Source organism: Protopterus annectens, chromosome 4.part0 (assembly GCF_019279795.1).
Source record: "Protopterus annectens isolate FY-2018-M chromosome 4.part0, PAN1.0, whole genome shotgun sequence".
Classification (NCBI taxonomy): domain Eukaryota; kingdom Metazoa; phylum Chordata; order Ceratodontiformes; family Protopteridae; genus Protopterus; species Protopterus annectens.
Window position 1 is genome coordinate 1,620,836,643 of NC_056733.1, and position 20,984 is coordinate 1,620,857,626.

General features: G+C 44.2%; 1 protein-coding gene across 6 annotated transcripts in view; it reads left to right on the forward strand.

Moving 5' to 3' along the window:
- The window catches only part of LOC122799976 (proton-coupled amino acid transporter 1-like), a 1,348,908-nt gene that overhangs the window by 343,168 nt on the left and 984,756 nt on the right, over window positions 1-20,984 (forward strand). For all 6 annotated transcript variants that reach the window (XM_044069408.1, XM_044069412.1, XM_044069406.1 and 3 more), the window contains one exon: window positions 10,880-10,970. In XM_044069408.1, coding sequence (XP_043925343.1) covers window positions 10,880-10,970 — 91 coding nt within the window. The remainder of the gene's footprint in view (window positions 1-10,879; window positions 10,971-20,984) is intronic.

A 20,984-nucleotide genomic window follows, 5' to 3' on the forward strand; every position in this document is an offset into this window, starting at 1 on the left:
ACCAATTCTCTGCACTGCCTTTTGTCTTATCTACTATGCCCAGGGTCTTCACAAAGTGCCTGGCACCAGTAATTGCATTTTGCAGACAGAGGAATACAAATATATCCTTACTTGGACGACCGCTTTATTCAAGCGGAGAACAAGAGCATTCTACTACAGCATCTGTCATTTGTAAAAAGATTACTGACAAGTCTAGGGTACACAGTAAACGAAAAGAAATCAAAACTCGTACCCTCTCAAGAGATAATATTCCTGGATGCAAGCTTAAATACAACTGCCCAGATGACTTATCTCACGCCAGACAAACACAGACAACTGACTGACTACTTATTTCAAAATGTTGACAACAAAGACCCAGTTATCTGCAAGAAAAATTCTGCAGGCCTTGGGTTTCATGGCATCCTGCATTCTGCTAATTCCATATGCAGGACTGCATATGAGGAAACTTCAATGGTATCTAAAAAGTGTTTGGAATCAGCATTGCCACAGCCTGGAAACAATAATTACCCTCATTCCCTGCCTGCAACAGGAGTTTCGATGGTGGGCAAAAGCCTGTCACCACAACACGGGGCAGCCATTCACCTTACCCACAGCCAGGCAGACTTTGACAACAGATGCATCAGATTATGCCTGGGGGGCCCATATGGCAGGAAGATGTATTCAGGGCACATGGTCCGCAAGTCAAATGCATCTACATATCAATCAAAAATAGATGCTAGCTGTTCAGAATGCCCTAACAGCCTTCAAGAATCAACTTCACCCAGGACAGCTACTAATAAAGACGGACAATACTACAGTCATGTGGTACATAAACAAGCAGGGAGGTACACATTCCTACCCCCTGCAGTCTAGCCATGAACTTGTGGCACACAGCATTGACTTACCAAGCACATCTGCAAGCACAATTCCTGCCAGGAAGAAAAAATACTCTGGCAGACGAACTAAGCAGAAACCTCATGGATCCCCACGAGTGGAAATTGGATCCACAAGTCTTCAGCATGATAACAAGGACCTGGGGATGTCCGGACATAGATCTATTTGCTTCCCCTCACAACTACCAACTACAAAGATTCTGCACAAGGACTTATCACAAGCAAGCATGGAAAGTGGATGCTCTCTCTTTCAGTTGGAAAATTCTAACAGTATATGCCTTTCTGCCTCTGCCTCTCCTCCCCAAGGTACTCCTCAAGGTCAGACAAGAGAAACCAAAAATGATACTGATTGCCCCAGACTGGCCCCGCCAGCACTGGTACCCAATCCTAAAGAGCTTATCTCACTGCCCAGCCTGGACATTACCTCAAATGCCTCACTTATTGACCCAACAAGACAGTCAGATACTGCACAGCCAACTCAAAACCTTAAACCTGGCGGCATGGCAGATAATATAGACTCTCAAGATGCACCTCTCTCTAAAGCAGTTATGGATGTTATTTTGGAGGCCAGGAGGCCTAGCACCAGAAAATCTTATGCAGACAAATGGAAAAGATTCTATGCTTGGAAACAAGCACAAGGTATTGACACTATTGTTCCAAATATTCCTCAGATTTTACAATACTTAACTGAGATGCTGGATAAAGGCCTTTCTTTTTCATCAATTAAAATTCATGCTTCTGCCATTTCAGCTCATTACAATACAGAACCACCTATTTTTTTACACCCCTTACTAAGGCAGTACCTCAGAGGGGCCAAAAACATAACACCTCCAAGGAGAGCACCAATAACCTGCATGGGACCTCAACTATGTCTTGGAAAAACTCACACTACCTCCATTTGAGCCAGCCTCTGCAGCTGACATAAAGTTCTTATCCTGGAAAACAGCTCTGCTCCCTGCAATAACCTCCACTAGAAGAGTCTCAGAGTTACAGGCACTCGTGGCTGTGGAACCTTTTATCATTTTCCATCCAGACAGGGTTTCTCTGAGGACAAACCCAACATTTATGCCTAAGGGTAGTGTCCAGTGTGGCCCTTAACCAAACAATTCATTTGCCTACCTTTTATTCAAACCCACAGAATAAGGGTTAGAGAATTCTGCATTCCTTGGACAGTCACAGACAGCTACACTTCTACTTGGACAGAACTAAAGCTTTCAGAAAGACTGATCAACTCCTAGTGGCATATGCTGCAGCATCACAAGGAAAGCCTATCTCAAAACAGACTATTTCAAAGTGGATAGGCCATTACATTCATTTCTGCTATTCACAGCATGGCAAATCAGTGCCTAAGGACATTAGGCCACACTCAACCAGAGCAGCAGCCACTTCAGCAGCCTTCCTCAGAGGAGTACCAACCAAAGACATCTTAGAGGCTGCAACTTGGAGTTCAGTGCATACCTTTACAAAGCATGATCACTTACCTCTCTACTCTAAATCCAGGGCAGGCTTTTCCACTGCAGTTCTGCAGGGCCTTATAGCCTCTCCTAATCCTATTTAGCTTCAGCCTCCCAACCTTAGCTTTGGGATTCAACCCAATTGTAATGACTGCAACAGTGAAACACGGTGAACATAGTACAGTTGTGTACCTACCATAAATATAGATGTTTGAGTGTATTCACTGTTGCAGTCCAGGTTATCCTCCCTCCATGCCCCCTTTTCTTTGCTGGGATTTATCTGTACCTCTCTATTCTATACAACCTATGTGGTATATTTGCTTGCAGATGAAGGAAAAGTTGTTTTATGTGCATGCATACTTATTGGCATAATTTAGCCTTCCAATTTTGGGGCACCTGATATCTGGGGCAAGAAAAACTGAAGAAAAAGGCGTCGGATGCATCTTTTATACCCCAGGCGCACTGACGTCAGGGAAGAGGCGACAGCAACCAACGCCGGACCTAGACTTTGGAACTCAGGCCGACTGCGGGTAGCCTGCCAGCAGGATAACCCAATTGTAATGAGTGCAACAGTGAATACACTTTAACATCTACATTTATGGTAGGTACACAACTGTACTTTAGCTTTGTGTAAAGAAAAAAAACAAGAAAAATCTTGATGATTGGATGGGAGGAAATTCACCCATGGGGATCACTTCTGTGGCTCTGCTCGACAGTGGCACAGGAAAATAATTTTCCTGGGTGGCGAAAGCCAGGGTACCTTTGGCTAGGTTTATATAGGCCCTAGGGCCAATAGCCTAGTACCTACCTATGAACCTAAGTGAACAGCATTGAAAGACTGATTAATTGGAAAGTTATTATCGGTGAATCTGTACATTACTGTTAGGCAATAAACTTTTTAGAGTAACAAGCAGTGATGGAGTTTGTGATCACCAATAATATGACACAGCATGTTTTATTTGTGAAAGATAGAAGAGTGATAACAGGTAGTGCATATCTAACTTAATAGAAATGGGACATTTTAACTATTGATCTGAAGTAGGAGAATTCATTTGTCAGCAACCTGTGGGTATGGATCCGATATCGGATCTGAACCGGCATGGTTTATCCAGCTATGGATCCGAGCTCCTAGCCTCCTCCCCTCACCCATAATGCCCTGCTCTCCCTACATGACCTCAGATCTAGTTTGCCGCGCATGGTTGTAGGCTGGATTGCTGAGCTCCTAAAGCTAAGTCGAAATTTTCTTATTAATAGGGTGTTAAAATTGTGTAAACTTTAAAATTGTGTGAAAGGTATGGGTTAATTTAGTTTTTACCCTCCCCTCGCTGGCTCGTAGTTTGTGTGTGTGTGTGTGTGTGTGTGTGTGCTTCTTTGGGGCCTTGTGTGAGTGTTTTCTTTTTACTTTACTTATTGTTACTATTTAAAAAAAAATAGTAATGTCTGAGGCCCCAAAGGCTGTGTTTTCAAAATGCTCCGAGTGTGGCCATAAGCTTTCCCCTGCTGATGGCCACACTCGGTGCGTTCGATGCCTTGGGGTTGAACACCTCACTTCAGGGTGTTCAATCTGTGCAGGGTTCAACCCCAGGACATCGAAGGAGCGGAGGTCGAAGCTTCGGCACCGTCCTTGTCGGAGCACACTGGTCCCTCGGATCCGAGGGGCTCGGCGCCGGCTCCGATCTGCTCATCGGATCCGAGGGGGAGCCAGCCTGGAGCCAACTTTCGGATCCTATTGTCGAGGCTGGCTCCCCCTCTGCTTTTGATGTAGTGGAGAGGGCTCTGTTGCGGGCATCCGGACCCCCGGCCCTTGCTTCGGCTCCGTCCCGCACTCCATCTGCTCTGGGTCAGGCTTCCATCACCCGGCCACTGGGACAGCCCGCTTCACTGCCCCAAGCAGTTCCTGCGGTTCTGGACACTGCTGGCGAGGGCTCCTCGGACAGCCCCCCCAAGGAAGCACCTCTCAAGCATTCGTGCAAGAGGAGGCACATAGACTCCCCTGAGTCTTTGACTGAAGACACTGACTTGGAGGAAGGGGAAGGCTCCCCAAGATCACCCCCTGAGGATGTCTCCTTCGTAGACATCATGGAAATGTTACGAATTAGAGGTGGGTGGTCTGCCCCAAAGTCTTCCTCGGACGAGTCAGTGTTCTTGGAGGCATTTGAAGCGGGCCCGTCTACCTCTTGGGTGTCCCCTCCTGCTGACCCCCTGGTGGACCTTATTACCACCAGGGCATGGAAGGAACCGGACACCATGGAGCCAATCCCTAAGAGGCCCGACAGGATCCTTAGCCCCCCTGCTGTGACCATGCCCACTGGAGCAAGGGACCCCCGGTAGATGCCATGTTGTCGGCAGCAGCCACTAAGAGGGAACTCGCCCAGGAGAGTCCCTCAGTCCATCCCCCGAGCAAGGAGTCTCGGATGATGGACCGTTTGGGGAAGCGAATGTTTAGTTCAGCGACCTTCTCAGTGAGGGCGCTCAACTATTTGGCACACGTCATCAGGATGCAGCGTGATCTTATCAAGGAATACGCTGCATCCCCCCCGGAGTCCATGTCGGAGGAGGACAAACTTATGCACTCCACCTGTATGGCCACTCTTCGTTCTGTGACTAACACCTCTATGTGGTTACTTTCCCATGCTACCGAGGGAGCCGCTAGAGCTGCGGGAGCGAGCCTAGTCACAAGACGACAGGCCTGGCTCTGCCACTGCGATTTTACGGAGCCCTTCAAGGCATCTTTCGCGAACGCCCCCTTTGACGGTTCTGCCCTTTTTGGCAAGATGGTTCGCGATACCTTGGTTCACAGCGAGAAGGACGGGAAGATGCTGTCTGCCGTCGGAGTCCGCTTCTCTGTGCCCCAGAGGTCCTACTCTAGGAACCAAAAGGGCCAGAAGAAGATGTGGTTCCGGAAGTCGCAGCATTCCCAACCCGCTCCGGACAACCAGTCCTTCCGCGGCAGAGGAGGACAGGGAGGACGCCACCCTATGTGGCAGAGGGGCTCCCAGGAACTTTGGGTCCAGGGAACCTTTCTCTGAATGGCCCACGCAGCAACCCTGAGGGGTTGCCCGACTGCTCCACTCTGGAGGCAGTCGGGGGACATTTCTCGGAGCACCTAGCGGCATGGGAGTCCATTACATCGGACCGCTGGGTACTCCGGATTATATCCAGAGGTTACAAGATCCCCTTTCTTCATGTCCCAAAGTTAAAAATCCTCCCCGATGTTCCACCCGATCAGAGGGAGGCCACTTCAGCAGAAATTGGCCATCTGCTGAGAAAAAGAGCCATCCAGCCCGTCCCCCCAGACCAGATCGGATCAGGGTTCTACTCCAGGTTCTTTTTAGTGCCAAAAAAGATGGGGGACCTAAGACCCATTGTAGACCTGTCCCTGTTGAACCTGTCAGTTCCCAAAGAGAAGTTCTGGATGGTCACTTTACAATCCATCCTCCCCCTTCTAGGGGAGAATCACTGGATGTGCTCTATAGACCTCAAGGATGTGTACTACCACATTCTGATGGACAGACGATCCAGGAGGTTTCTTCGCTTCCGGCTGGGAGCCAGTCACTACCAGTTCAGGGTCCTTCCCTTTGGTCTCACCACAGCCCCCAGGGTGTTCACCAAAGTATTAGCAGTGGTTGCAGCCCACCTGAGGCTTCAGGGGGTGCAGGTCTTTCCGTACCTAGACGACTGGCTTCTCACCGCCCCAACAAGGCATCTACTCTCTTTGGCAAGAGACTCCTTTCTTCGTCTAGCTCCCTGGCTAGGCGTCACGGTAAACATAGAAAAGTCCAACCTGGTCCCTACTCAAATAATAGAATTTATAGGAGCCAGATTAGACACGAGAAATTTAAGAGCCTTTCTCACAACCGACAGAGTTCGGAATCTGCGACTCCAGGTGCTGGCCATCCTTCACTCCAGCTCAACACCTGCAGAATTGATCCTGAGGGCGCTAGGGTCTATGGCGGCAGCAATTACTCTTCTTCCGCTCGCCCGCTTGAACATGCGGGTACTTCAATGGACACTTCAGGTGCAATGGTCATTTCTCTCCCTCCCCCTGTATCATCCCATTGCAATCAGCAAGGCTTGCAAGCGGTCTCTCTTGTGGTGGCTCCATTCTCCGAACCTCCACAGGGGCCGTCCCTTTTGTGCATCTCCCCCTCTCGCCACGGTGACCACGGACGCTTCCCGCCTTGGGTGGGGGGGCATTTTGCGGGCCGGACGGTCCAAGGCACGTGGAGCGATTCAGAGACCTCCCTGCATATCAATGTTCTGGAAATGAGGGCGGTGCTCTTGGCGTTGCAAAGCACTTCAAGCCCTCCTTCCCCTGGGAACAATTGCAATTCAATCAGACAACATGTCGGTGGTCTGGTACATCAACAAACAAGGGGGAACCAGGTCTTACCCTTTATGTCGAGAAGCCATGAGAGTGTGGGAATGGGCGATCTCCACCAACCGCTTTCTCATCGCAACGCATCTTCCGGGTCGGACCAACATCCTAGCGGACAAGCTCAGTCGCACCATTCTCTCCCCGTACGAGTGGTCTCTCAATTCTCAAGTAGCGAAATGTATCTTCGCACAGTGGGGGACTCCCTGTTGCGATCTCTTTGCTTCTCCCTTAAACGCCAAGTGCGACAGTTTTTTCGCTCTAATCCCCCCCTCCAGGGGATTCTCCGAGAGACGCTCTGATGCATGCTTGGCCTCCTGGTCTTCTTTATGCATACCCCCCTCTACCTCTGATGCTACAAGTACTTCAGAAAGCCTCTCGGTTGGGGTGCAGAATGATCCTCATTGCCCCGTTCTGGCCTCGACAGATCTGGTTCCCTTACCTAAGGTCTCATTCAGTGAATCCACCTTGGATTCTAGATCCCATTCCGGATCTGATATCACACCCGTCGAACCTACCAACTCTGAACCTGGACAACCTGAAGTTGACTGCTTGGCTGCTCCAGTTCCACTCCTAATCAGAACTCCCGGTATCTCGTCCCCAGTTAAGGTAATTCTGGTAGCGGCCAACAAGCCCTCTACCAGAAAAATTTACCGCAGTAAATGGAAGCGTTTCTCCATTTGGGCAGAGCGGCAAGGCCTAGATCCTTTCACGGTTCCCCTTCCTGTGGTTCTAGATTTCCTTGCTACTCTCTTTAATGATGGCGCCAGTAGTTCCACGGTCAAAGTTCAGCTGGCGGCCATATCTCATTACCATGTTGGACATGATTCAGGGTCTCTTATGTCGGCTAAGTTATGCAAAACCTTCCTAAAAGGCACCTTTTTGCTCAGACCCCCTGTCAAAGAAACGGTTCCCCCGTGGGATCTTTCCTTGGTACTTCAGGCCTTGACCGCTCCCCTTGAACCTGCCACAGTCGATCTTAAATTCTTGTCCTTTAAGACTGCTTTTTTGGTAGCCATTACTTCGGCTAAGAGAGTTTCTGAGCTTCAGGCCCTGTCCATGAAACTGCCTTATTTGATTTTTCATCCGGACCGGGTGTGCCTCAGGATCAATCCCTCCTTTCTTCCTAAAGTAGCTTCGGAAGCTAACATTAATCAGTCCATCAACCTCCCTGTTTTCTTCCCTAAGTATCAAAACAAAGGCGAATACAAGCTGCATTTCTTGGATGTTCACAGGCAGCTTCGTTTTTACCTTCATAGGACAGCTGGTCATAGGCAATCAGACCAGTTGTTCATTTCTTTTGCCAAATTCAATTTGGGTAAACCAATTTCCAAAGTTTCTTTGTCACGCTGGATTTCTCAGTGTATTCTGTTGGCGTACCAAGCCTCTGGGAGGCCCACACCGGAGGGAGTCCATGCTCATTCAACCCGGTCTGTCTCTACTTCAGCGGCCTTTAAGTCTAGGGTTCCTCTGGATGACATTTGTTCAGCAGCCACTTGGGCTTCATCTCATACCTTTATTACTCATTACAAGCTGGACGTCACTTCTAGAGGTAGAGCATTCTTTGGCTCCGCGGTGCTCCGGAATATCCTTCCATGATGGCCACCCAAGATTCAGGTAGCTGGGGACTCTGTCCCACAGGTTGTTGACAAATGAATTCTCCTACTTCAGATTTAGAAGTTATGTACTTATAACGTTCCATCTGAGTAGGTGGATTCATTTGTCTGCAACCATCCCGCCCTCCTGTCCCCCTGGCCTTGTCAGTTTCCTGCATAGGGCGTGTTACCCTTTAGTTAGGGTAGTTGGTGCAGGGCAAACTCGATCTGAGGTCATGTAGGGAGAGCAGGGCATTATGGGTGAGGGGAGGAGCTAGGAGCTTGGATCCATAGCTGGATAAACCATGCCGGTTCAGATCCGATATCGGATCCATACCCACAGGTTGCAGACAAATGAATCCACCTACTCAGATGGAACGTTATGGTAAGTACATAACTTCTAATTTTTCTTGAGTCTAGAGTTAAATTTGAGATTTTGCAACAGAGGTTTAGTTAAAATCGTATCACGTCAACAACTTTTTCAGCATGGATTTTGAATGAGAATGTGGGAGCAGCATATAACATTCATATATTTTAGTTTATTTGAGGGATACTGTTGCTAAGAAGGTCTTTGAGTTGTATTGGACCTACATTGGCAGGCTTCAGTGGTGTACTGAAAACCACAGCAAAAGATTTGTTATGGTTAGTAGATAAATCCACTGCCAAAGTAAAGTCACTTTGTAGTTTGAGTTACAGTTTCTCAGATGTTGTGTCTGAAATGTGGAGAAGAAGATTGCCAGCATATATAGTGAGATTAAAGGATGGTAGATCCTGTCTGAGATCATTTAAGAAGAGGTGGAGCAGGATGGAAATCCAAACCCCTGATTTCTGAGGAATCATTCATGTATTCTGATTGTCATCAGAAAATTTGTTACCTGTATAGACTTTGCAGTTTTGTTAATGGGTAATTTTTGCACCAGTTGTGGGGTTTAGTTTATTAAAATTTTAAGCAGAAAGAAAAGACTTGTGTTTTTAAAAGCTTGAGTCATGTCAGTAAACATTTGACTGGTTAACGGGTCATTTTTTTATTATAAATTTATTGTGAGCCCACATAGATTGCTGTAACATTAACCTTGGGCTGAAACCATCTTTAGTGTTTTTAAAGAAGCTTTATTTGTCACATATTGCATATGATCTAGTACGTGAGAATGTGTGTTAGGCTATTTTCCTAAAATGAACCATTCGTTGACAGCCAGGTAATTGAAAAAAAACAATGTACAACCTCACAAAAGAGCCAATATTGAATACTGTTTCAATGATCATTCACCAAAGAACTATAGTGACAAAAAAATCACACTGCTAATGATAGCTAGACTAAAAGTACCTACAAACATTGGCAGAATAAATGCATCTTCCTGCAGTTACAAAGTAATGAATCGCTCCTGCTGTAACTTCCTACCAGTAAATTTACATTCACATTGAGTATGCCAAACTGTAACTTAACTCCAGCTACTTTAATAACATGAACCAAAACACTAACTGCACAACTAAATAGCAACCAGCAACATTCACCATTCCTATAATTATGAATGACTGGATTACTACCAGGATGGCAAGTACATGTAAAACCCTTTTACAAGGTAGAGTCAAAGTCCTTCCAATGCTCCCTTCAATGAAATGCTAACCACTTTCCTTTCCCTGCCCAGCATATATTCATTGAAACAGCTTTCCAATGTTTTCGCATTTGATAAATGGCATCTTTGATGATTCACCTTCAACCATTCATCATATATCTTTCAGTAGGAGGTTAGATGGCCTGTCAATAACAAGCACTACCACTATAATGGGTCTATATCAGAACACCGAAGAGGTGCTTAATCAAATGCCTCTTCGTTGACACACAAACAGCGAACGCACTAAAGCTCAAAACAGCGATTTCTTTTCCTGGGAAAGAAATCTCTTGGCCTTCCCCGTGTGTTTGCCCCTTTCCCCACTGTAGTGCGGTCTCGGAGTTGGTATATTTAGTTAGGGGGTGTGGGGGGCACAGCCCTCCTCATTGTTATGTTTGAAAGTGTGTGCGTTTGTGCTACTGATTTCTTTCCCAGGGAAAGAAATGAGTGTTCTGAGTGTTCGCACTTTAGTGCATCCGCTGTTTGTGTCGACGAAGAGGTGTTCGATTAAACGCCTCTTCACTGTTCTGATATAGACCCCACTGTGACAGTAGATGAATTTTTCATGTATTTTAGTAATAGGACTTAGATCTGCCATTGATTTGTAGTTGGCTGGTGAGGAAGGAATGAGACATTAAGTGAGACAAATGTGTATATATTTCATTTGTGAGGGAGCTATATCGGTGGTTAGTGACAGCTGAAACATGAAACAATGGTTTCACGTTATGAGGTATTGCCATTCACAGGAAGGCTAGGTATGGAGGACTGAATTTAGAATCTGATTTTTTTTTTTATTATGTAGCTTTTCTGACAATTTTCTAATTCATCTTGTCCCGATAAGATCAGAAAAAAATATTTTATTTCAAATTTGTTTTCCTGAATTTGTGTTAGTTTGATTACTTAAGATATTTATGGCATATTGCATGAAATGTAGCATATTGCTTTATCATGTTGTGTTTTTCTCTGGTTTCAGGTGGTATCATTCCTTGATTCACTTGTTGAAAGGAAACATTGGCACAGGTTTATTGGGTCTTCCACTGGCTGTGAAGAATGCAGGTCTTGTGGTAAGATAATATGCAGCATTTTTTTTCAATAAACATCTTTATTAAATTATCACATATGACATAGGCAGTCTTACATTTATATAAATTTAAAACGAACAACATTGACACCACTTTCTTTGCAAACATTATACATCACAGACACCACTGAAACAAGTGTAGTTACAAACATTATCCATTACTTATAATCTAGCCAGTCATTGTCAGTTAAACATTATTATGGCTCATTCAAATCCTACCTCTTAAACCTTGTTCCTTATCTGCATATATTGTTTCCACAATTCCCATTTTTTTTTTTTATGTAATGTGCTCCGTCTCTCTTCTAAAGATCTCAATTCCAGTTGTTTTATCTCTGTTATTATATTCACTACTTCTAGTAAAGTTGGTCTCGACTTTGATTTCCATTTTGTAGTAATTCTTTTTTTGGCGGTCTCCATACTTAGACTCAGCAAAGCTTTGCTATGTCTAGGTAATTCTGATTCTGTATCATAACTGAAAAAAATCATCCCCCAGTCAATCAAGTCCACTCACCCAGCATCTCTGACAGAGCAGTTCACAGGGAATCCCTAAAGTTTTCCTGCTCATTACACTCCCAAAAAATATGTTCCCCGCCACCACTTTCTCGCCCATCACACCTCCAACATTTGCTAACCACCTGAGGAAAAAATCTTTGGAGTCTACTTGGGGTATGAAAGTACATATGTAAACACGGTTCCCTATTAGAAGACCGAATGCGTCTTGGTCGAACTCAAAAGCCCGAAATGGCAAAATATCGAAGCGGCTTTTAAGCGAATTCTTTCCCTGGGAAAGAATTTGCTTGGCCGCTTTGTTACTTAGCCGTTTTCAGCACTGTAGTGCAGTCTTAGAGTTGGTATATTTAAGTAGGGGGGGTGAAGCCCCCCCACTTAATGTAATGTTTAAAGTAAATTTTTTTTTTTTTTTTTTTTTTTTTTTTGGGAACAGCGATTTTTCCCCTAGGAAAAAATTGCTGTTCTGACAGTTTGATGTTGTAAGCTTTCACTTACATAGGGTTGATTAATCACCGTTCGCTTTTTTAAGCACTCTGTGATCTAATATAGACCTGTAAACACTTCAGGCAAAGATCCTGAATCTTCTACACTTTGTTGCATATTTGGGAGATGTACATATATCCCCCCATTGTCTCTTTGTGAATTGCTTATCCAGTCTCTCTTCCCAGTCCTTTCTAAGCTCATCAGATTCATTCTTATAATTATCATGCAGTATTTTATATGCTTTACTAATTATTATTTTTTAGTAGCAGCTGCTGTTCTATATTCGATTAAAACCTCTACCAGTGCTGGTCTTTCATTTAGGACCCCTCCCCATTTCTTTCTCTTTCCATATACTCTGATATCAATCTTTCATAGGAAGGCAGTCTCTGACCTGCATTCCAAATAAATTATTCGCCTCTTCCATTAATATGCAGCATTTTTTTATTCTTATAGTTAATTGCTGTGCACATTAAAGTCATGCATTCATTAGACAGAAAAGAACAGCATGAGTTTATTTGTTGTGTCTGCTACTTCCATCTCCATCTGGCCTTAATATTCTGCACTCTTATTTCCTAAGGCTGTGTGAACAGTTCAGCTACTTCTCTTCCCAGGCTACATTTGGCACTGCAGTTTGGTTTGCCCTATATCATTAAATAAAGCAATATCCCTTTCCTTTCTGCTACTATTACTAAGACCTGTGTGCCTTATGTGGGTCATGCTGTTTGTTTTTAATTAACACACTTTATAAGTGTGTGTAAACTGGGTGGCCGCAGTGGTGCAGTGGTTAGTGTTGCCACCTCACAGCAAGAGGTTCTCCGGTTTGATCCTCGGCTGGGGTGCCTAATGTGCGGAGTCTGCATGTCCTCCCTGTGGTCGCGTGGGTTTCCACCCACATCCCAAAGACATGCTGTAGGTGGACGGATACTCTAAATTGGCCCTAGATGTGAGTGCGTTTGTGTGTGTGCCTTCCGTGGAAAGTTGGGCGCCAGGCTGGCAACTCGACATTAGCAGACAGGTGATCTGCTGTGGCGACCCCTAACCAGGAAAAAGATAGAAGAAGAAGAAAAGTGTGTGTAAACTTTACTATGCTCATTGCGTGGTATCTGTTCTATCGTCCAGATGTAGGAACTGAAATGTACAAACTTTTCAGTAATTGCCAAAACTCAAACACATAAGAGCATGTAACTAAGAAACACTAAGAGCTTAAAAGTGATCTAAAACCAAGCAGTTCGCAAAACCTTTACTAACCATAGTAAGTGTTTTTGTCATTTTTCTATCAGATGTCATCAGAAAATCAGATGAACATGTATAGACTGGATTTTGTTTCCTCATGAAAAGGTATGACACATGGCTTAACATAATAAGTATTTTAATTCTGTTATACTCATTTTCATAGCATTTATGTCCACCTTTTAAGGAAGGTTAGCTAGCGCCTGTCCTTTATGGATCATGGCCGTATAATATATATATGTCTTGACTGAAACCACTGTTGCAGTAAACATATGGTTATCACTGTCATTGGCCATGACGCCAAAGCTTTACCTTCCTAGGATCGCACATCCGATGTGTGACCCCTCTTCACAAGCATAGAGGTATATATGTAGATGTGAGAGCTTAATTCCTTATACTGTCTCACTGACAGCCCAAACACAGGTCATGCATCTGTTGGACTGATTGCTGTTTAGTTGTTGTTACCATTGCTTTGAATGCTCAAATAAGTGCCCCTTTAGGGAACCTTCCTTTATATTTCTAAACTATTTTGTTACTGTTATTAGATATCAGGTAGGGTGGGTAAGTGAGAGTGATGTAAGTAAGTCCCATACAAAAACTTGCACATCCAGCGTCTTTTTTTACTTGAGGGGACACTAATACAAACTTTGCTCCATCTTCCAGTCCCTTGTTCCCAAGACCTTGCTGTCCCGTGAGGTTGTAGAACCTGTAGTATATCAGATTCCTACTCAGATGCCCCCACCTAGACCCCTTTTGATGTCAGTATGGCATCAAAGGCCTTGACAACTGAGGATTTTTACTGACAGTGGTGAACTGTGAATAATCAAATCAGAGGGACCACAGGGCATCCCTCAGATCCTGGTAATGCAGGAGATCCCAAGGAAACTAATCAAGGTACATCAGGCTAATGAGCCAACATGCCTACAAAAGGCAGATGTCATACCCAAGAAGAAGTGTCAAAAATCAAAACATGTTGCTTCCTTCAACCTCCTCCTTCCTTTTCTAAGGAGGGGTGGATGGATTTTTTTCAAGGTTTGTTTAAGGCCATTTTGGCTCTGAAACCTTCCCCTTTCTAATCTCAAACCCCCCCCCCCCAAAAAAAAAAAAACAAAAAAAAAAAAACATGGCTGTGGATTCATCTTCCTCTGAAGATGAGAAGGTTTCTGATTCTGAAGATTGTCTGCTGTACTCCTCTCAAGTACTCTCTCCTGGCCAAGTCCCTTTTGATGATGAGGACTGTATTTCACCTAATTCGACATAGAAGAAGCTTCCTTTGAAGAGTCTGTCTTAAATATGAAGAAGCATTTTGAGTTGGAGTTGATGGATTTCAAAGGTGCTTTTAGAAGTGGACACCCCGACTGCTTCCCATATCCTCCCAGTTCTTGAGGCCTTTTTAGATGCTTTTTAGTCCACTGCTGTTTCCCAGCCTCCAGCTCCCAAAAAGATCAGACAGATTTTATGAAGTCCCTAATGACCTTAAGTTTCTGTTTAAGAATCCTGTGGTGGAATCTTCTACACCTTCCCTCTTATCTGATGAGCCTTTAAAACTCCTTCTCAGAGCCACTGTCCTCCATTCAGACAAGGATAGCAGGGCTGTGGCTAGGTTGGGTAAAAAATGTATACTGTACCCTCCTCTACCTTGGCATTCAGGGCTGCTGATTACCAAACCCAGATGACCAAAATACTTGATATTCATTCCCAGTTCCTTACAAAAGGTCATGGTTGATTTGCAGGACACTGACTCAAAGCAGAACGTTATCCTTACTTAATAAGGTAATACAAGTGGCCAGACACAGAGTTAAATGCACTTATGATGCTGTGAAAGCCTTGTCTAGAGCAGCTGCTACAGGCTGTGGAATATGCAGGTAAGCGTGGTTATATAACCAGCCTATTCCGGATGACTTGAAAGCATAAATAGTGGACTTTCCTTTGAACAAAAATGTCTTGTTTGGCCCCCCCAAGCAGCAATTTTCAAAGCTGATCAAGAGCAAGGTAAAACCATGAAGGACTGCAGGCAACTTCTGTTAACCTCTGTATCTAGGTACCAGAGGAATTACCCAACTAAGTCTACCAATTTTATCAGAGGGGACCCTAGGCCTGGCCCGAAACATAGGAAGGCTCCCTGAAACAGATTCCAAGATAAACCACACAGGGATGCCTCATCTAGGAGGACAAGGTTTGGAGATAAGTCTGTGACTATCTTTACTTCCTTCTTCCCTTCCCCCTCCCTACCCCTCTTAAAATGACTGATCGATCTCTCTCCTCACCTAGGAGAAGATCACCACAGACAAATGTATGCTGTTTGTCATAAATAAAATGCAAATTTCTCCTGTAAATGACATACTGTCACCTCCACACAATCAGATTCAACTTCCCTCACCCATTTTACAGGGGTTATGGCCGTAAGGCACAGTTGAGCTGGTGTCCAAACAATTTGTGAGAAAGGAGTTTTACTCCAGACTTGTCCTAGTGCCAAGGAGAGAAGGGCAGTGGAGACCCATACTAGATTTCTGCCTACTAAACACCTTTTTTTAAAAGTGCCCACTTTCAAACTGTTCTCCCTTCACACACTTCTACCTTTCATTGTACCCCAGACTTTCCTAGTATTCCTAGATCTAAAAGATGCTTACCTCCATATACCAATCGAGACACCTTGTAAGAAATTCCTAAACTTTTGTACTGGCTCATCTCACTTTCAGTTTACTTCTTTGCCTTTTTCGGCTTTCCACAGCCCCAAGAGTTTTCACAAAGTGCATGGCACCATTGATCACCTTCTGCAGAATTCAAGGAATTCAAATTTTTCTCCTGCTTAGACAACCTGTTAATCCAAGCTACTACACCTCAGATTTTCTAACAGCACCTCCAGTTTATCCTCTTACTTTTATCTCAGTTGAAGTTCACCATCAACTACAAAACATCCTCCCTGCAGCCAACTCATGCTCTAGTTTTTTTGGGCTGCAAGCTGGGCACAAAGAAATGCAGGCCTTCTTACCTCTAGAAAAAGCACATAGCCTTGCAGACTGCTTCCACAACCTTGTCACATTGGGAGGTGTGGGGGGCATAGTCCCCCACATTATGCCAATAGTTTTTACTAAAGATATATATATATATATATATATATATATATATCAATGCATTTGTAATGGATATACCTTCTTATAATAGTGAATACATGTGTGTCCCCCACACCCCCCTTATTTAATATTCTCACTCCAGGGTTGCACTGCATTGGGGCAGGGGCTACATTCCATTTTCGACCAAATGAACTTCGACCAAGTGAGCTTTCAGTCAAGTGAGCTTTCAGTGAATGTAATTCGACCAAATGTATGGAATCCATTTGTATATACCTCTTTAAGAGGCTAATTATACTTAACTGCTTTGGTGTTGAATTGATTTTATGTATTTAAGCAAGAGCCTTTTACTGTGGTTTGTATTAAGACCTGAGGAAGCACTAGCGAAAGCACCTGTCTTTTATCTCTTTTATGGTGTATCTTATTAAAATCGTGTCAACAGTCATGGTTATCCAGCTCTTTTTTTCTTTGTTTGCTGTTTGGACTTTCAGCTTGGGTTCTTGGTATATGCTGGTAATTATTTCTTCAACATTATTCAGCAAGGGAGATCAGAAGGGTTCTGAGGTTCATGACAGCTACTATCCCAATGCTCCCCCTAGCCAGACTATAAATAGGAAAATGCAATAGTACCTGAAAACAGTTTGGTCTCCGCACTCACACCCTTTGGACATAGTAATATCTCTTTTACCTTGTCTCTTACCTTGTCTCTGACCTGACCTCTTATTTTATGGTGGAGGGAGAAGGAGAATCTCAACCTAGGGCTTCCCTTCACTCTTCAAGCCCCAGTGCAGGAAATTCACATGGATGCCTCAGACAAAGTATCGGGCACCTGGAGAGACAACCAATGAGAGTGCAGGGGAGATGGCAGCCAAGGTTACTACAGGAACATATCAACATGAAGGAAATGAAGGCACTCATCCAAGCTCTTGAGGTATTTTCACACGCCTGGAAACCTTGTACCGTAAGAGTGTTCAGAGACAACTGTAATGTGGTTCATAAACAAGCAAAAAGGGACCAAATCTTACCAATTTTGCAGATTGGCTCAGGAAGCCTGACACCTTTCCACCCAGAAAAACATTCTGCTTACAGCCACATATCTCTGGCAACAGGACAATGTGCTCACCAACACTTTAAGCAAGTCCGTAGAGGACCTTCACTAATGAATCCTGAACAGACACATTTTCAAGGGCATCCTCCACCATTGGGGAACCAGTTAGATAGACCTAATGAACTCTGAACAGATAGGTTTTCCATGGCATGCTCCACCATTGGGGGACACCTTAGATAGACCTGTTTGCTTCAACGACCAACAAACAACTTCCACTGTTTTGCACCAGGGACCCTTGCCCCACAGCTTGGAGGCCAGATGCTTTCTCCTTTCAGTGGATGTGGAAGTTCCTCTGTGTCTTCCTTCCAGTAACCCTTATCCCAAGAATTCTTCTAAATACCTAGAAAGAGCAACGAAGACTTTGTTAATGATTCCATTCCAGCCAAGGCTGCATTGATTCCCCTCTTCTTTTTCTTCTAGTCAGAGGCAAGTATTGCAGACTGCCATGGCAAGTAGATCTTATCACTCAACAAGAAAGGTTACTACATAACCTCAGTTTGTTATCCGTAGACCTAACTCTGTTGATGATTGGGCTCTGATTCCTTCCAGGCATCATTTTCCTGAGGATATTATTACAGTTATCCAAGAAGCCATGCTACTCAAAAATCTTAAATAGCAAAATGGAAGAGATTCTCCTATTGATGCCAAAGAAATGAACAGGACTTAGCTAATCAGAGGTACTTTGTATTCTGAAATATCAGTGTGAGCCATTACATACAGGTCTGGCCTGTTGGTGCCAAAGAAATGAACATGACTTAACTAATCAGAGGTACTTTCCATTCTGAAATATCAGTGTGAGCTATTATGTACAGGTCTGGCCTGTTCTCCCATCATAGTCCACCAGTCAGCCATCTCTGCTTGCTTGGCTCTCATTCCCCCACTTATATCCAGATCTGATGTCATGCTGTTCCCCAAAGGGGTGCTGTATCTTAGACCATCTAGAAACCCATTATCCCTACTTGGGACCTCAACTTTGTACTGCAGAAGCTTACCTTGCTTCCTTTTGAACCTGTAACAGCAGCAAACCACAGATTCTGTACACGGAAAGCTAGCCTTCTTCTGACCCCCACCTCTGCTAGGAGAGTTCCATGGTTTCAGGCACTCATGACAGTCCCCACCTTTCTTATTTTTCAAAGAAAGGTTGACACTCAGGACTAATCCTTTATGTTTAAGGTAATGAACGTGCTGTCCCCCATTCAGGCCATTAACTTACTTGCCTTCTTTCCCAACCCACAGAACTGGGGAGAAAAGATACTGCATTCTTTGGATGTTCACAGGCAGCTAAGATTTTATTTGGAAAAAACAGAATCTAGTCAAAAATATGAACAACTCTTTGTTTCTTGGACACTAAACTGGCTCAGCCAGTATCCAAGCAAACCATTGCAAGTCAAATCTCATAGGTCATCTCATTTTTTTACTCTGTACATGGCAAGTCATTGCCCTCATGCCCTCAAGCTCACTATACCAGAGCAGTAGCAGCCTCTGGAGCTTTCTGCAAAAGAGTGAATGTCAGGTCCCTTCTGGCTGCTGCCATTTGGTCATCTGTGTATACTTTCAGTAAACACTACAGGATAAATGCATTTTTAAGGTCCAGAGCTGCTTTTGCTAGGTCAGTCCTATCTGGCCTCTCGAACCGTTCTACAGCCTTCTAACCAGCCCCCCCTACTTTCCCTTTAGCTGTGAGGACTGCCCATCTGTTAGAAATATATCAACAGTTATTTCACTCACATAGTATAGCTGCATATGAACTTACCATAACAGTAGATGTCCTACTGGTCATTGATGCAGTACTCTTTCCTACTTCCTTCCCCTCTTTGTTTTTATTATTTCCTCTCCTCATTTTTCTCCCTCAGTTCCTGTCTTCTGAGAAACACCCTAGAACAGAGGGAGGTTTCTTAAAACTTCATAATATGCCCCCCCACACTAACCAGTCTGATGTTTGTGGGGTCTTCAGGCCACTGTCTTGGAGATAGTCTGAGGAATTATGCCCTTAAGCCTGCCTATATACCCCTATGCTTGCAAGCTGAGGACACGTCAGACGTCTGATCCCAGGGAAGGTAAAGCTTTGGTACCCCAGCCAGAAAATAGCGGTGATAACCCATTTGTTTTGAATACAGTAACCAGTAAGGCATCCACTGTTATGATAAGTTCTTATCCAACTGTACTTTCTGCATTATTGTATTATGCACCATGCTTCAAACACTACAAAGTACATTCACCACAGTCCCAGCTTCTGAGGGCCAGAATAGGCCAGCAGTGCATTTAAAAATAGACTTGATTCATAAAATCTGTAATGAAAAATGTTTCAGGTGGGAAGTTAACCACACAGCAAAGTCATCTGCAGATGATATAACAGCAAAATGACAGGTTCTGTACCATTATGATTAATGACTTTAAACAGGCAAGATGTGTAAGTCAACTTATAAATAGTGAAAAAAAGGTGGACAATACAATGGTTTTATTAATTTGCTGGGTTGTCTGTGTCAGTATTCTGCTAAGAAGATATTCTTTTCAAACATGATGTATATGAAGATGTCAAAAGTTAAGTACAGAACATTGTCTTCTATTCTAAGCCATTGTTTTCATGTGTAGGTTCATAGGTATGTACTAGGCTAATGGCCCTGGAGCCTTTACAAGCCTAGCCCATAGAAGTGCCCTGGCATCATGCCACCCAACGTTAGTTCCCAGTGCCTGTATGAAGTAGAGCCACTGGAGTGATCCCCAGGGGTGAATTATTTCCCATCCACTCATCAAGATTCCTCTTGAAGAGGGCCAGTCGAGTGCTCTGCTTGACATGTATGGGAAGTCTATTCCAAACCATGGGCAGTCACTGGGTTATGTACCTGCCCCTCCAGCATGTTCTGTTGATTGTGGTAATGAGGTTGAGGTCTCTGGAGCATGCTTCAAAGACCAACAAACAACTTCCACTGTTTTGCACCAGGGACCCTTGCCCCACAGCTTGGAGGCCAGATGCTTTCTCCTTTCAGTGGATGTGGAAGTTCCTCTGTGTCTTCCTTCCAGTAACCCTTATCCCAAGAATTCTTCTAAATACCTAGAAAGAGCAACGAAGACTTTGTTAATGATTCCATTCCAGCCAAGGCTGCATTGATTCCCCTCTTCTTTTTCTTCTAGTCAGAGGCAAGTATTGCAGACTGCCATGGCAAGTAGATCTTATCACTCAACAAGAAAGGTTACTACATAACCTCAGTTTGTTATCCGTAGACCTAACTCTGTTGATGATTGGGCTCTGATTCCTTCCAGGCATCATTTTCCTGAGGATATTATTACGGTTATCCAAGAAGCCATGCTACTCAAAAATCTTAAATAGCAAAATGGAAGAGATTCTCCTATTGATGCCAAAGAAATGAACAGGACTTAGCTAATCAGAGGTACTTTGTATTCTGAAATATCAGTGTGAGCCATTACATACAGGTCTGGCCTGTTGGTGCCAAAGAAATGAACATGACTTAACTAATCAGAGGTACTTTCCATTCTGAAATATCAGTGTGAGCTATTATGTACAGGTCTGGCCTGTTCTCCCATCATAGTCCACCAGTCAGCCATCTCTGCTTGCTTGGCTCTCATTCCCCCACTT